The sequence below is a fragment of the Rhododendron vialii genome, chromosome 5a (assembly GCF_030253575.1).
Source record: "Rhododendron vialii isolate Sample 1 chromosome 5a, ASM3025357v1".
NCBI lineage: Eukaryota > Viridiplantae > Streptophyta > Magnoliopsida > Ericales > Ericaceae > Rhododendron > Rhododendron vialii.
The window spans coordinates 32725501-32739431 of record NC_080561.1 but is presented as its reverse complement, the minus strand read 5'-3'; the positions used below and the strand labels follow the sequence as shown (position 1 = coordinate 32739431).

Sequence of the window (13931 nt, the reverse complement as noted above, 5' to 3'; positions counted from 1 at the left end):
TTCTTCCTTTCAAGTTTCTTTGGGAAGTGACTTTAAGGCTTTCATACCCATTTTTTCCACCTTCTTTTGCAGTTTCTAGGGTTATTAAAAATCCTCAATCTAAGTTATTCATATAACCTTGCCAAAACACCCAACGTTTCAGAACTCCCAAATCTTGAGAAAATGGTGCTTAAAAGTTGTACAAGTTTGGTTGAGGTTCATGAATCCATTGGATGCCTTGAGAGACTTGTTTTGTTAGATTTGGGAGACTGCAAAAAATTGAGGAATCTTCCGAGTAGCATTTGTATGCTAAAACATTTGGAAACGCTTGTCATCTCCGGTTGCTCAAATCTCAATGGATTGCCGACAAACATTGAAAATATGGAGTCTCTAACTGTGCTCAAGGTAGATGGAATTGCTTTAAATCAATCTCTCCCAACCAATGGACAGGCGAATGCAATGCAATCTTTCATCTGGGCTTGGCGGTTGAAACGAAGAGAAAATCAGGAGATTTCATGGCCTTCTTTACCATGGTCCTTGGTAGAATTAAGTCTAGCAAACTGTAATCTTTCGGATGATGATTTTCCCATAGACCTAAGCAACCTATGCTCACTAAAGGAACTAGATTTGTCATCTAATCAATTTCGTAGCCTCCCAGATTTCATCGGAAGTCTTACTAAGCTTGAGTACTTAACCATTTATTCTTGCCCAAGGCTCCGCAAACTTGATGGGGTCCCGGAACTACGTCATTTGGGTGTCGGAGATAATATATTGCTGGAGGAAATAACATTTCAAAACTCACACCGTCCAACAACCACTTGTCTATTGGACGCATGCCACCATCCAGAGACTCTGAGTGCATTCAAATTGGAATCCATAGGTAACATTGAAGCTGAGATTGTTAACAACTTGGGCTTGTGGAAGTTCCAGTCCATGGGAAACCTAACTGTAAAGCTAACGTCATGGGGTGGCATGCAACAAAGGAGGTTTCCCCTCCAGGTGCTCTCTCTCTCTCTCTCTCTCTCTCTCTCTCTCTCTGCGCGCGCGCATATGCGCATGCGTTTGTGTGACAATTAGATTTTCCTTCTATGACACAGGTTTGTTATGAAACACATATAATCTACGCTTATATTCCTGGTAGCAAGGTTCCACCTTGGTTCAGTTTTAAGAATCGAGGATCCTCAATTGATTTTATTGTGCCTTCATGTCTTAATTTGAGGATCCGAGGCTTGAACATGTGTTCAGTTTATGAGCACTCTGGAGATCCAAAACGTGGTGAACCACATACTGTCATAAGTAATACGACAAAGGGCTTGGTTTGGAGCTATTGTCCATTTGTCTTCGGAACTGGAGAAGTTGGTGAAGATACGATGTGGTTAAGTTATTGGAATTTTGGAAATTATTTGGAAGGCGGCGATGAAGTCAATATTTCAGTGTCTGGAGGTGAATTTGTCCAAGTAACCGAGGTTGGAGTCCGGATTCTGTACAATGAGGAACAAGAAGAGATGATCTCCCAATCAACCTATGAAGATAAAATACCCCATCATGAACTCTGTCAATTTGGAAATATCGTTCCCGGAACTGCAGATCAGCCGAGCACAAAATTGTTCCAAATCGGCCCTCATTTCTGCACATCAGCGGAGCACAAAATTGTTCCAACTCGAGCATTTATATTTTATACCCTCCAAAATTGTACCAACTCGGCTTTCATCTTGATGATTGCAAGTATTGTCGGCATCTGTACCCTCCACCTTGGATCCCTACCACTGCTTCTGATTTTGTTTAGCTGCTACACTTTGTATCGATGATATTTTAGTAGTTAATCTGGATAAGTATCTTTTACTTCTCATTTGCTCTTGTGATACTTTAGATTTCATGATACAAATTTAGTGCAACGTTTATGATCGAGTTTACCTTGCGTCCACCAAAATGTAAGTTCTGTCTAACCAAATCAGCTAACTTGATTGCTGCCAAGATTTCTAGAAAAAATTTGGTGTGCACGGCGATTTGGTGCCCCGGGTCCTCCACCTCCACATTTGGTGTGGGGTGCAAAATCAAGTGTATTCTTTTTTATGTCAATCGATGGGAGAGATTTCTTACATCATGTATGAATTACAAATCACTAGCTCGGGATACTTCATCAATGGTGAGAGTTTACGAGATAATCAAGCCTCACAACTCAACCAATACAAGACATAAGTCCATCATAGGGAATATACAAAGAATGAAAGGAAAAGCCGCTCTAAGGAAAAAACATCCACGTGCAGTTAGAGATATTCAAAATACTGACTTCTCAGTAAGATGCAAGAACTATTGCCAACTGCGCTAGCTCTAATTGTTAAAAAAAAAACACTAATGTGTGGTGGGAGAGTGGAGAAGGACTTGTGCCCAAAGTGGGCCTATAAAACTGGATTAAATACGGATTCGATCCGAGAAAATTCGAATCCAACTGTCGTAATTCGATCCAATAATCTGAATACAAAAAATCTGAAACTTAACGGAACGATTTAGCTTTATCCAAATCGGATCAGTTTACGAATCCAAGCCGACATCACACCAACTTAAATTTGTTTCTTTGATCCGTGTTTTTTTACAAAGAGAAGATAGGAAACTGTTTTTCCCTTATACGAATCCAAGCCAATCTTTTAACACCAAACTTTTTCCTACATCACCTCCACCACCATCAAGCTCCATCCCCACCACTACCAGCAAGCGCCATCACCACCACCACCGAGCTCCATCACCCCTTCTCGTAACTCCCTCTCTCTTCTCTCCACCACCCATTCTTATCATTCATTGTCGGCAACACAACAACCACTGGCATTCAATTAGTGTGTCCCGACATTGTCGGATTTTAAAAAATTAAAAATGCACATATTTTTAGATTTTAAAATATGAAAGTTCGACTTATTTTCAGATTTCAATATTTGAACATTGTACATATATTTTGCGAGAAAATTAAATAGGCATACTATATGGAGATCTTATTTAGGTGTCCATCCTAGTGAGTTTAAATACTTATGTTCTCATCCTTAAATTGGTTGAATGACCAATTTTGCCCTTATTTAATTTCTTCATTAATTAACTCTCTCTCTCCCTTCAAATTAATGTCTATCCAAACACATTCTTTCTCTCAAATCTCGGAGATTACATTGCCGGAGAAGTCTCATTTCTCTCGAACACGTACGCATAATCTAGTAAGGGGACCCCATTACTCCCTCTTCCTCTCTGCTCTTTTCTCTGTCAATCCCCATACATTCCAACATGAATCAAAGCAATAATGCACCGAACAAAACAACTCCTCTTGACCCCATCACCACCACCACACGTGCACGCACGTTTCAAATCGAAGCCATGGATTGGATTTGTGTTTCGGCGACCCACTCCCGTCCGACCGTGACCCACCCTGTTCGTCCCACTTCGCACCCGCGGAGACCTACCACTTCAAACCACTCCAGATCTGGGTTTCAAATCAACGGCGGCGCATCCGGGTTATTGAAAAAAAAGGTCGATGGCGACGTTCTAAAATACCATCATCATAGTCATTGATCTTGGAGAAGAACCCAGAACGACACTGTCGTCATCAATTTTTCGTTACATTGATATTTAGAAACGAGAGTGGATGACATCAAAACAGTCATGAACGGTTGAGGTTCTAAGGTTGAGTCACATCGCTTCCGTGCTCTTAATCGCCGCCGTTATCGGATTCCATTGCCGGAATATCAGTTTTAGGTATTATATTTTTTGATTTTTGTCATGCTTGTGAATTGATGATGTTTTGTTTATCTACCTCGATTGAAACCTACACTTCTCAAAACTTGTCACGTTTTTTAATTTTTGTCGTATTTTTTATTTGATCATGTTTTATTCATCTACCTCGATTGAAACCTACGCTTCTCAAAACTTGTCATGCTTTTTGATTTTTGTAATATTTTTTATTTGATCATGCTTTGTTCATCTACCTTGATCGAAACCTACACTTCTCGAAATTTGCCATGTTTTCCGATTTTGTCATGTTTTTTAATTGATCTTTTCTTGTTCATTTACCTCAATCAATTTTTGCCATATTTTGTGAATTGATCATGTTTTTCATGTTTTCTGGCTTACACATTTATGTTTGTAAGAGTAGTATTTTCTTTTTAGATTTTAGGGAAATGAAAATATGAGAGAGAAGATTAGGAGAGAGAAAAAATTCAAAAGATTAGGTGACAGAAATGTTTGAAAGAGAAGAGAGAATTGAGATAATTAGAAAAGATTAAGAGAGAGAGAGAGAGAGAGAGAGAGAGAGAGAGAGAGAGAGAGAGATTTGAAAAATCAGGAGAAAGAAAGGGTAGTTTAGGATTTAATTGAATTTGAGGATGAAAAGATAAGTATTTAAACACATTAGGATGAACACCTAAATAAGTAGGGTAAAAAGGATGGCTAATTAAGTTCCCCCTTTGTATATTGAAAAACGAGAAGGGTGCGAATGGAATTTCCCGTGGCATATGCTCCAAGCTGGCTCGAGATACCCTACATTACCAAAAGCAAAAAACAAAACTTAAATTTTAGTCATGTCCCTTAGTCTTCCTTAGGATTACATCCTAGTTGAAATTCAACATTATGTTGAGATCAGAAATTCAAACAAACCCACACTACCCTTCCGCTCCCTTAATCTTCCAAATCTCTCTCTCCTAATTTTCTCTCTCCAATTCTATATCCCCTAAAAAATTCCAAGTGCTAAATCTCTATATTAAAAAAAAATTCCGAAACAATAATTTTTATTCTAAATCAAACCACTAAAAGAATAGGTAACCCTTAATGGATAGGATAGACGTTGTACTATATATACTGGCCGAACAAACGAACCTACTCGACCGCATGTTATTAAGGAGCATGTCCCCTATCTGTTAACAAACAGTAATTTTTTGTCAATGTTGTATACATAAAGGGAGGATTACCGGAAAATTAGTGTGTTAACAATCAAGGGGGTTGCAAGTGGAGTGGAGTGCACATAGGCAGGGTTTGATCCCTGTAAGCCCCACCCTTCTCCCCCAAGTCCCCTACTGTTTACACCCGTTTTTTGCACCAAATCTTGGGCCAGTACTCGAAGGCTATTTGATTATTATTTAATTAAATTGGGCCAAAAGATAGAAATGTATTGGGTTTAAAATTAATGGGCCAAGACAATATTGAATGGGCCCGGTTAATTTTGATCCAATCTAGCTATGGGTTCGAAGTTATTTAATGGCCCAAGATTATTTGGAGCCCAAAGGAGCAAATAAGTAGGCCTTTTATTATTTAAGAGGCCCATTATCTTATCTTGAAAGAATCTTGCGGAAATTAGGAGAAATGGATGAGGATTTTCAACACATGGCCATTGGACTAGGTCAAATCAAATGGCCTATTACTTATCAGGTGCCCACAAAAAAATGAAGTGGGAGAAGCCCACTAGTTTCTATTAACTGCCCATGACTAAGAAAAGCATGTGGTAAATATGCTTTGCATATATTAACTATCCATGATCCCACTAAATATGTTAGTGGGGAGTTATTTCGGATACTTGGCAACATTTGGAGGTAACTCAGGACACTTGTTAGCTCGTGATGATGGTGAAAAACTTGGCTTAGATCTGGACCAATGCAGTATTTGCCCATGATCTTTTATAACCTTCAATAACTACCCATTATCCCATGATCTTATGAGTTGGAAGTTACAAGAGACACATGGCGCCACGAGAAGAGGACAGCAAGTCCCTTGTATCTAGAAAATCGAAGACCCTTGGCCTATAAATACAAGAAGTCAAGAAGAAAAAAGGGTTCACACGCCAATCAAGCTCAACACTTAATACCAAAGCCTTCTCAGCGAAACAATTATCTCACTTCTCTCACATTCACTCAATTACTTCTTCAAGTAATTCGAGTTTCTATCTCTCTTGTATCCCCAACTTCATTATTACGACATAATAAAGTTATTTCTACATTGTTACTTCTTTTCCTACACGATTAGAAATTACCAAGTTCTCGCTCGTAGAGGCAAAACCACGAACCAATACTACAATCCAGCCCTTAGTTTTGCAGCACGATCACTCTTACAGATTCAAAGTCAGAAAATGAGCATCCAGTCCTTACGTTAGACGCGACAAGTCTTAGCACGCTCGCTCAGTCCTTGAGCCATTTCAGAGCTGGACATCTTTTTGGCACGCCCAGTGGGACCCTAATCGTCTAAGGATTTTATTATGGCAAGGAAGCAACAACAGCAGCAACAAGCGGATCCACCACCACTACAAGAAAAATTGCATTGGATGACGAATGAAAATCGTCGCAAATTGTATGTTTTTCGTCACAAATAATATAGGTGACGAAAAAAAATTTGTCGACTAAAGGTTGTCGAGGATTCCTACCTGGTGACGAAATCTATTTTTCGATTTCGTCACCTATAGTGCCTTTTGGTGACGAAAAATTTCGTCACGGAAAAATGACTTGCTGATGAAATTTTCTTCGTCACCTATTGTGCTTTTTTGATGACAAAAAATTTCGTCACAAATTATTCCCTTTTGCTCGTCAAAGGTGACCCATCGGTGACGAAATTTTTCGTCGCGAAAGACATTCTTATATGTGAAAAAAATCTCACTTTCTTGCTCCTGCGGGGTTTCGAACCCGAGTCTCCTAAGTTTTGCACACAAGCTTTAACCAACTACACCACACAAACTTTTCAGCATATGTTTGAAATATCTAATATATAACACATACATTGAACATTAAAATATATTTTGAACGCCATTTTGAACTATTAAACATTAAAATTAGCAATTTTAATAAACATGAAAGTCGTAACTCTTTATGTTATTGTTCAAACACAATTTAGATTATCTCAATCGGAGTTCTGAGCAAAGAGTTATGCCCGAAATATACTTGGTGACAAAGCGTAATTCATAAGTTTCGTCACCAAAAGATAAATTTTTCGTCACTGAAAACGTAAAAATAAGACGAAAATAATTTTCGTCGCCAAATTGGTTCATTTGGCGACAAAATATTTTTTCCGTCACCGAATAGTTATCTTTGGCGACAAAAAATAATTTCGCCTCCTTTTTTACTCTTTTGGCGACGAAAATTTTATTTCGTCACCAAATAGGAGCCTTTGGTGACAAAAATATATTTTTCGTCGCTAAATAGTTATAATTGGTAACAAAATAATTTCGTCAAGGAAGTTATCAAAACAGTGACGAATTTATTTTTTTGTCGCCAAATATACTCATTTAGTGACGAAATTAAATTTTGTCACCACTTTTTCGTCACTAAACATACTTTTTCTTGTAGTGAGTACCCATCCCAGATCCACCACAGAATCCTGAGGGAGTGGTAGTCGATGTGCCATTACTCGAGGAAGCTGGTCCTCAGATCAGCGCTCAAGATCTTAGCGATGCTACCGACAGTGTCAAAAATTATATGTTTTTAGCAGGACGTGAGTCTCCCACAATGTTACGCAATCAATCTCGCAATCGTTCTCTGAGTTCTTGGAACCTCTGACCATAGCACTCAACAAAATGGTTGCTACGCCTACAGAGAGGCTACCGCTTGCTCCTCAGCAGTAGGGCTTTCCACAGTTTGGTGTTTATGGCAACAGTCAAGACCAAGCTGGCTTATTAGGGGCACCTCCCCTCCTCAAATATTTTACCACGCTACCTCATCTACCAGCCCTACATTCGGGGGGGCAAAAAGAAAAGGGAGTTATGATTGGAGGAGCCCAGACGCCTCCAGCAAATAACGATCAAAGGTTTGTTTTGGTTGAAGACCAATCCAAACTTGACAAATCTGACAAGACGGACAAAAGGCCTTTGCAAAGAGGCCAAGGTTCTGGAAAAGACAAAGAAAGTACTCACACTCCTCAAAGCTCTGATACTCGGGGGGCAAGTCCAGTCCAGAACCAACAAGCACAAGAGGCACGCCCACAGCCGCCTCCTGTGCCAGACCTGTTTATGGGAAGTGATCAAGTCCTGAACTTGCTCCAGGAGCAGTTAGGGCCTAGTTTCAGACCTTTGGAAAAGCCAATGTATAGGAAGCCTCATACTGAAGAGGTGGACAATACACCTTTCCCAAGGGCTATAGAGTCCCAAAATTCCAAACCTTTAATGGTGAAAGCATGCAGTCAACAGTGGAGCACATTGCCAGGTTTCAAGTTCAATGTGGAGAGGCTGGGACCATAGATGCTCTAAAGTCGAGGCTCTTTCTCAATTCTCTTACTGGGACAACATCTACTTGGTACATCAACTTGCCACCTAACTCAATGCAGACCTGGGCACAGTTGGAGGAAATGTTCCACCAACAGTTCTACATGGTAGAACTAGAAGTGACGTTGGTAGACCTGTCATGCTATTGTCAAATCCATCTCGAATCTGTGGAGTCCTATCTCTTACATTTCAAGACTGTTCGATTCAAATGCAAGATTGTCCGTCCAGAGGCTGAATATGTGCGTATAGCATTAAATGGCTTGGGCTTTGAAATGAAGAAGAAGTTCTATGTGACAGAATTTAGAGACTTGTTTGAATTATCCTCTAAGGCCTCTCATTATGAAAAGTTCTTGGCAGAGGAGTAGGACAGGAAGACAACATCCAAGGGAACGTATTACCGTGACCCTAATTACGAGGTTGCTGCAGTGGAAATAGAGGCAGATCCAGATGTGGCAATGGCTAAAATCATGAACAAGAAGCCATACATTTGCAAGGCCTTTGTCAAGATGGAGCCAACGAAGCAGCCAATCCAGAACACTTTTAACAGGCCAACCAGGGCCTATACTTTTGACGTTGGTAGGGCTAAGGCTATCTTTGATCAACTCCTAGCCGACAAGCTGCTCAAACTGCCCTTTGGCCACAAGATTCCAACTCTGCAAGAACTAAAGGACAAAGAGTCTTGTAAGTACCCCAACTCTTGGAGTCATACAACTAATAACTACATAGTATTTAGAAATGATATCCAGGACAAAATTGAGTTGGGGGGGGCGGAGTTCAAATTTCCCGAGAAGGATAAGCAGCCCATGGGGGTGGATGGCAATCCCTTTCCCTTAGGGTTGAGTACAAATATGGTCTCTGTCAACATGAGAGGCATGCCTAGGACTGCTTCTAGGTAGAAGATAAGTTTAGGAGCCCCTTCCAGAGAAGTATATAAGTCCAGCCTAGGCAGGTACTGGGATCCTTATTATGATGAGAGGGATGTTAGGACTGAGCGGGTCAAGAGGTTTGAAAAACAGAATTCATAGTGGTCCAGACCTATAGGGGTGAAGAAACCAGAAAGGCCAACTTGTTCCATGATATGCATAGAGTGTGGCCATCATGTCAGTCCTAGTAAACCAACCCTAATGAGCATTATTGTGGGAAAGGTTAAACCCAATCCTGAGAAGCCACGTAGATCTAAGGGGAAGATGGTTGCACGTGAACCTGTCTTCAACCGAATTCAGCCATGTTTAGTTGAAGTTGAGGATGAGCTGGAGAATTTAAAGATATCTGCTCCTTCCAAGGACAAGCCAAGGGCTATGAGACCTCCAGTCACTTCTCCAGATGAATGGCACAGGGTTGAGCATCACAAGTTTCTTTCTGGACCTCCACCTTTGTCCACATCTCAGAAGAGACGCCGCCAACGATTCAGGCAGACAGCTAGAAGGGCTGAGGAAGAAATAGATTTATTGGACGACCCAATGATTGAAGATGATCCTAAGGGGAAGATGAAGGGGGAAGTCCCAGTTAAAGAGCTTATAGTTGAAAAGCCTAAGGCTAAGAGAGCATATGAGCCCTTGGAAAGTATTGTAGAAGAGGCTATCATTGAGCCTCCTCCAAGGACTTTATCTAAGAAGCAAGTTCCTATAAGGAAGACATACAAGGTGGTTGTTACCAAACCACCTCCAAAGCAAGCTATTGTGCCCAAGAAACAGCCTCTTTTGGAAAGAACTCTTGAAGAGGCTAGGATTGAGCCTCTTCCAAGACAAATGACTTTACTCAATAAGACAACCCTTGAACCAAGGAAGCAAGACTAGAGGGGCAAGTCAAAGTCTCTGGATGGTTGAACCAAGGAAGCAAGACTAGCGCATTCAAATTACAAATAACCGTTAAATGAAAATGTACCCATATGATAGAAGCCAAGGTAAAAACTTGAAAACCTTTGATTTAGTTTCTCTCTTTTTAACGTTCAAAGTTTGATGTGTGTGTGTGTGTGTGTATGTGTATATACACACACACACTAGTGCATGCCCGTGCCTAAAGGCACGGCTCAACGCTTTCTAAACACAATTTAAATGAAGTATCAAGCACCGGTTGTTTTTGGATTAAAACAATAACTTTTTGAAAGTTTTTTTTAGATACAATGGTTGTTTTTAACTCCATCTCATATGGGGTGAATTCCGTGTATATGTATGTCTCGCCCCATATGAGAGGACATTATAAATAATCGTTAAATGAAAACCTTTGATCTGATTTCTCTCTTTGTAACGTTCAAAATTTAAAAATAGCACAAAGAATGTGAAAGGTTGGTCTTTTTTTTTTTTTTTTTTGAGAGGGGGGGGGGCGCGGGAGAGAGAAAATCACAGAGGATTACAATGTAAATAAATCTGAAATCGAAACAAAATTACAAAATTAAACCTTGACCCAAAGTTAAACAATCCTAGGATAGATTGGATAATGGTGGGAGTTTTGCAATCGAAATAGCCATTTAAATTGAGAAAAAAAAATGGAGTCAACCTGGTTTCAAATCAGCTGTGATTAGGAGTGTGTGTAGAAAGAGAGAGAGGAGGAGGAGGAGGAGTCATTGATCTACCCTTGGATTTGTGACCAAAACTGTCTCGAAGAAAATCACAAGGCTGAGGAGAGATGTCGGTTTTAAGAGCGAAAAGCTAGAAAGGGAACAGAGAGAGAGAGAGTGAGTGAGAGGGAGAGCTATAGGATTTATGAGGCAAATTATGTTAGAATTTATGTAGAACATAAGATTCAAAAACCGTTCTCTCTTATTATGTAGATATATTTTTTTTTTTGGAGAGATATCTCAATTTTGAACGTAAAATTTGATTAATGACAATTGTGCAATTACCACTGTTTGAGAAAGAGGGAAGGAGAGGGAGATTCGTAGGATTCATGGAGCAAATTAATGGTTAGGATTTATGTAGGATATAAGATTCAAAAATCATTCTCCCTTATTATGTAGATGGTCATACATTATGTATTTTGTAGAAGTGGCAATCCCAACCCATATTTTGTAACCCGTTCAAATTCGCCCACTTATAACTCAATCCAATCCTCTGAAATCGAAACAAAATTAAACCTTGACCCAAAGTTAAACAATCCTAGGATAGATTGGATAATGGTGGGAGTTTTGCAATCGAAATAGCCATTTAAATTGAGAAAAAAAAATGGAGTCAACCTGGTTTCAAATCAGCTGTGATTAGGAGTGTGTGTAGAAAGAGAGAGAGGAGGAGGAGCAGGAGTCATTGATCTACCCTTGGATTTGTGACCAAAACTGTCTCGAAGAAAATCACAAGGCTGAGGAGAGGTGTCGGTTTTAGGAGCGAAAAGCTAGAAAGGGAACACAGAGAGAGAGAGAGAGAGAGAGAGAGAGAGAGAGAGAGAGAGAGAGAGAGAGAGAGAGAGAGAGAGGGAGAGCTGTAGGATTTATGAGGCAAATTATGTTAGAATTTATGTAGAACATAAGATTCAAAAACCGTTCTCTCTTATTATGTAGATATATTTTTTTTTTTGGAGAGATATCTCAATTTTGAACGTAAAATTTGATTAATGACAATTGTGCAATTACCACTGTTTGAGAAAGAGGGAAGGAGAGGGAGATTCGTAGGATTTATGGAGTAAATTAATTGTTAGGATTTATGTAGGATATAAGATTCAAAAATCATTCTCCCTTATTATGTAGATGGTCATACATTATGTATTTTGTAGAAGTGGCAATCCCAACCCATATTTTGTAACCCGTTCAAATTCGCCCACTTATAACTCAATCCAATCCTCTGAAATCGAAACAAAATTAAACCTTGACCCAAAGTTAAACAATCCTAGGATAGATTGGATAATGGTGGGAGTTTTGCAATCGAAATAGCCATTTAAATTGAGAAAAAAAAATGGAGTCAACCTGGTTTCAAATCAGCTGTGATTAGGAGTGTGTGTAGAAAGAGAGAGAGGAGGAGGAGCAGGAGTCATTGATCTACCCTTGGATTTGTGACCAAAACTGTCTCGAAGAAAATCACAAGGCTGAGGAGAGGTGTCGGTTTTAGGAGCGAAAAGCTAGAAAGGGAACACAGAGAGAGAGAGAGAGAGAGAGAGAGAGAGAGAGAGTGAGAGGGAGAGCTGTAGGATTTATGAGGCAAATTATGTTAGAATTTATGTAGAACATAAGATTCAAAAACCGTTCTCTCTTATTATGTAGATATATTTTTTTTTTTGGAGAGATATCTCAATTTTGAACGTAAAATTTGATTAATGACAATTGTGCAATTACCACTGTTTGAGAAAGAGGGAAGGAGAGGGAGATTCGTAGGATTCATGGAGCAAATTAATGGTTAGGATTTATGTAGGATATAAGATTCAAAAATCATTCTCCCTTATTATGTAGATGGTCATACATTATGTATTTTGTAGAAGTGGCAATCCCAACCCATATTTTGTAACCCGTTCAAATTCGCCCACTTATAACTCAATCCAACCCGCCCATATTATATAATGGGTTGATATGGGTTCAACCCATATCAACCCATATTTATATGGGTTTAAGTGGGTTAAAAATAGGTTCAATATGGGTTGAACTTAAAAAGACCCAAATTAACTTTGTTAACTAGTTACCCACTGTTTGGTTTCAATTAGTGCTATCTGATTATGTACCAAGCCTGGCTTGTCGAGTGACGCAAACCGAAGTACTAATGCAAAATATATATAGACTATAAACAAATCCTACGGGTGTACATGAAATTGTATAGCATTACTTCGGATTCCTACACAAATAATTCGGTTTGTTTCAAATGTGTTTTTCAAGAGTCGGTTTAAAAAATTAGTTCAATTAAATATCGTTAAAAGCTTCACTAGTTCATTTAATTTTTTGTTCTTGAATTTCAAGAGACGAAATATCTAATGAATCGTTTAAGCTTTTATCGATATTCACTTGAGCTAATTTGATCCAAGATCCTTAGAAAAATATTTTAAATGAATTAAACGGCTCAAGTCATTTGTGTGGCATTTCAGCGTATGTCTCGCACAATCTGGTTTACATTTGGTGTACCCATATTCGGGTTGTGGAAAATATAGAGTAGTTCATAGTAGTACTTAATTGAAAATGATTGTTCCTTTTTTCTCCCCAATATTTAATATTGCTTGATGTGTTGAGTTGCTCCCGTGATTCCTCTGTTTGGGTTGGTTGCATCGTCATACACAAAAGTGGTGTTGATGGGAAAGTCTACAATACACACCCCTTAAAAAGGTGTACCATATGCACCTATTTTATAGTTCATTCATAACATTTTAATGTTTTTCGTAACTTTTATTCTAGAATTCATAACCTTTCAGCAGTAAGATTCGTAACATTTTCATTATGATTCATAACATTTTGGTGTATCTCATAACCTTTATACGATTCGTAACTTTTTAGCAATACGATTCGTAACATTTTCTCTATAATTCATAACATTTTGGAGGTGCATATAATACACACCCAAATAAATGGTGTGTATTGTAGTCTTTCCCGTTGTTGATGGTTCCTCTGTTTGCGGACGGAATAAGAAATCTGTACGTAGTTGGAAAATAATGGGGCAGATTTGGGTCTTATCAATTTCAATCAATTTTTTTTTTACTTTTTCAGTTTCTCTCATTAATACGAATCAATAAGTCGCAAAAGTTTGATGCAAAATTAACAAATACGAAAAAATTTAAATGAAGACAAAAAAAAGAAGAAGGTTTTCTTGGTTGTTTTCTCTCAATTCATACGAGATCAAGG

At 38.9% G+C, this 13931-nt stretch overlaps 1 protein-coding gene across 1 annotated transcript in view; it reads left to right on the top strand.

Annotated features, from left to right (window-relative positions):
• Positions 1-13931, top strand: part of LOC131327219 (disease resistance-like protein DSC1) — a 41840-nt gene that overhangs the window by 433 nt on the left and 27476 nt on the right. The window contains exon 2 of the mRNA XM_058360266.1: positions 73-978. Within this exon, the coding sequence (XP_058216249.1) occupies positions 73-978 (906 nt within the window). The remainder of the gene's footprint in view (positions 1-72; positions 979-13931) is intronic.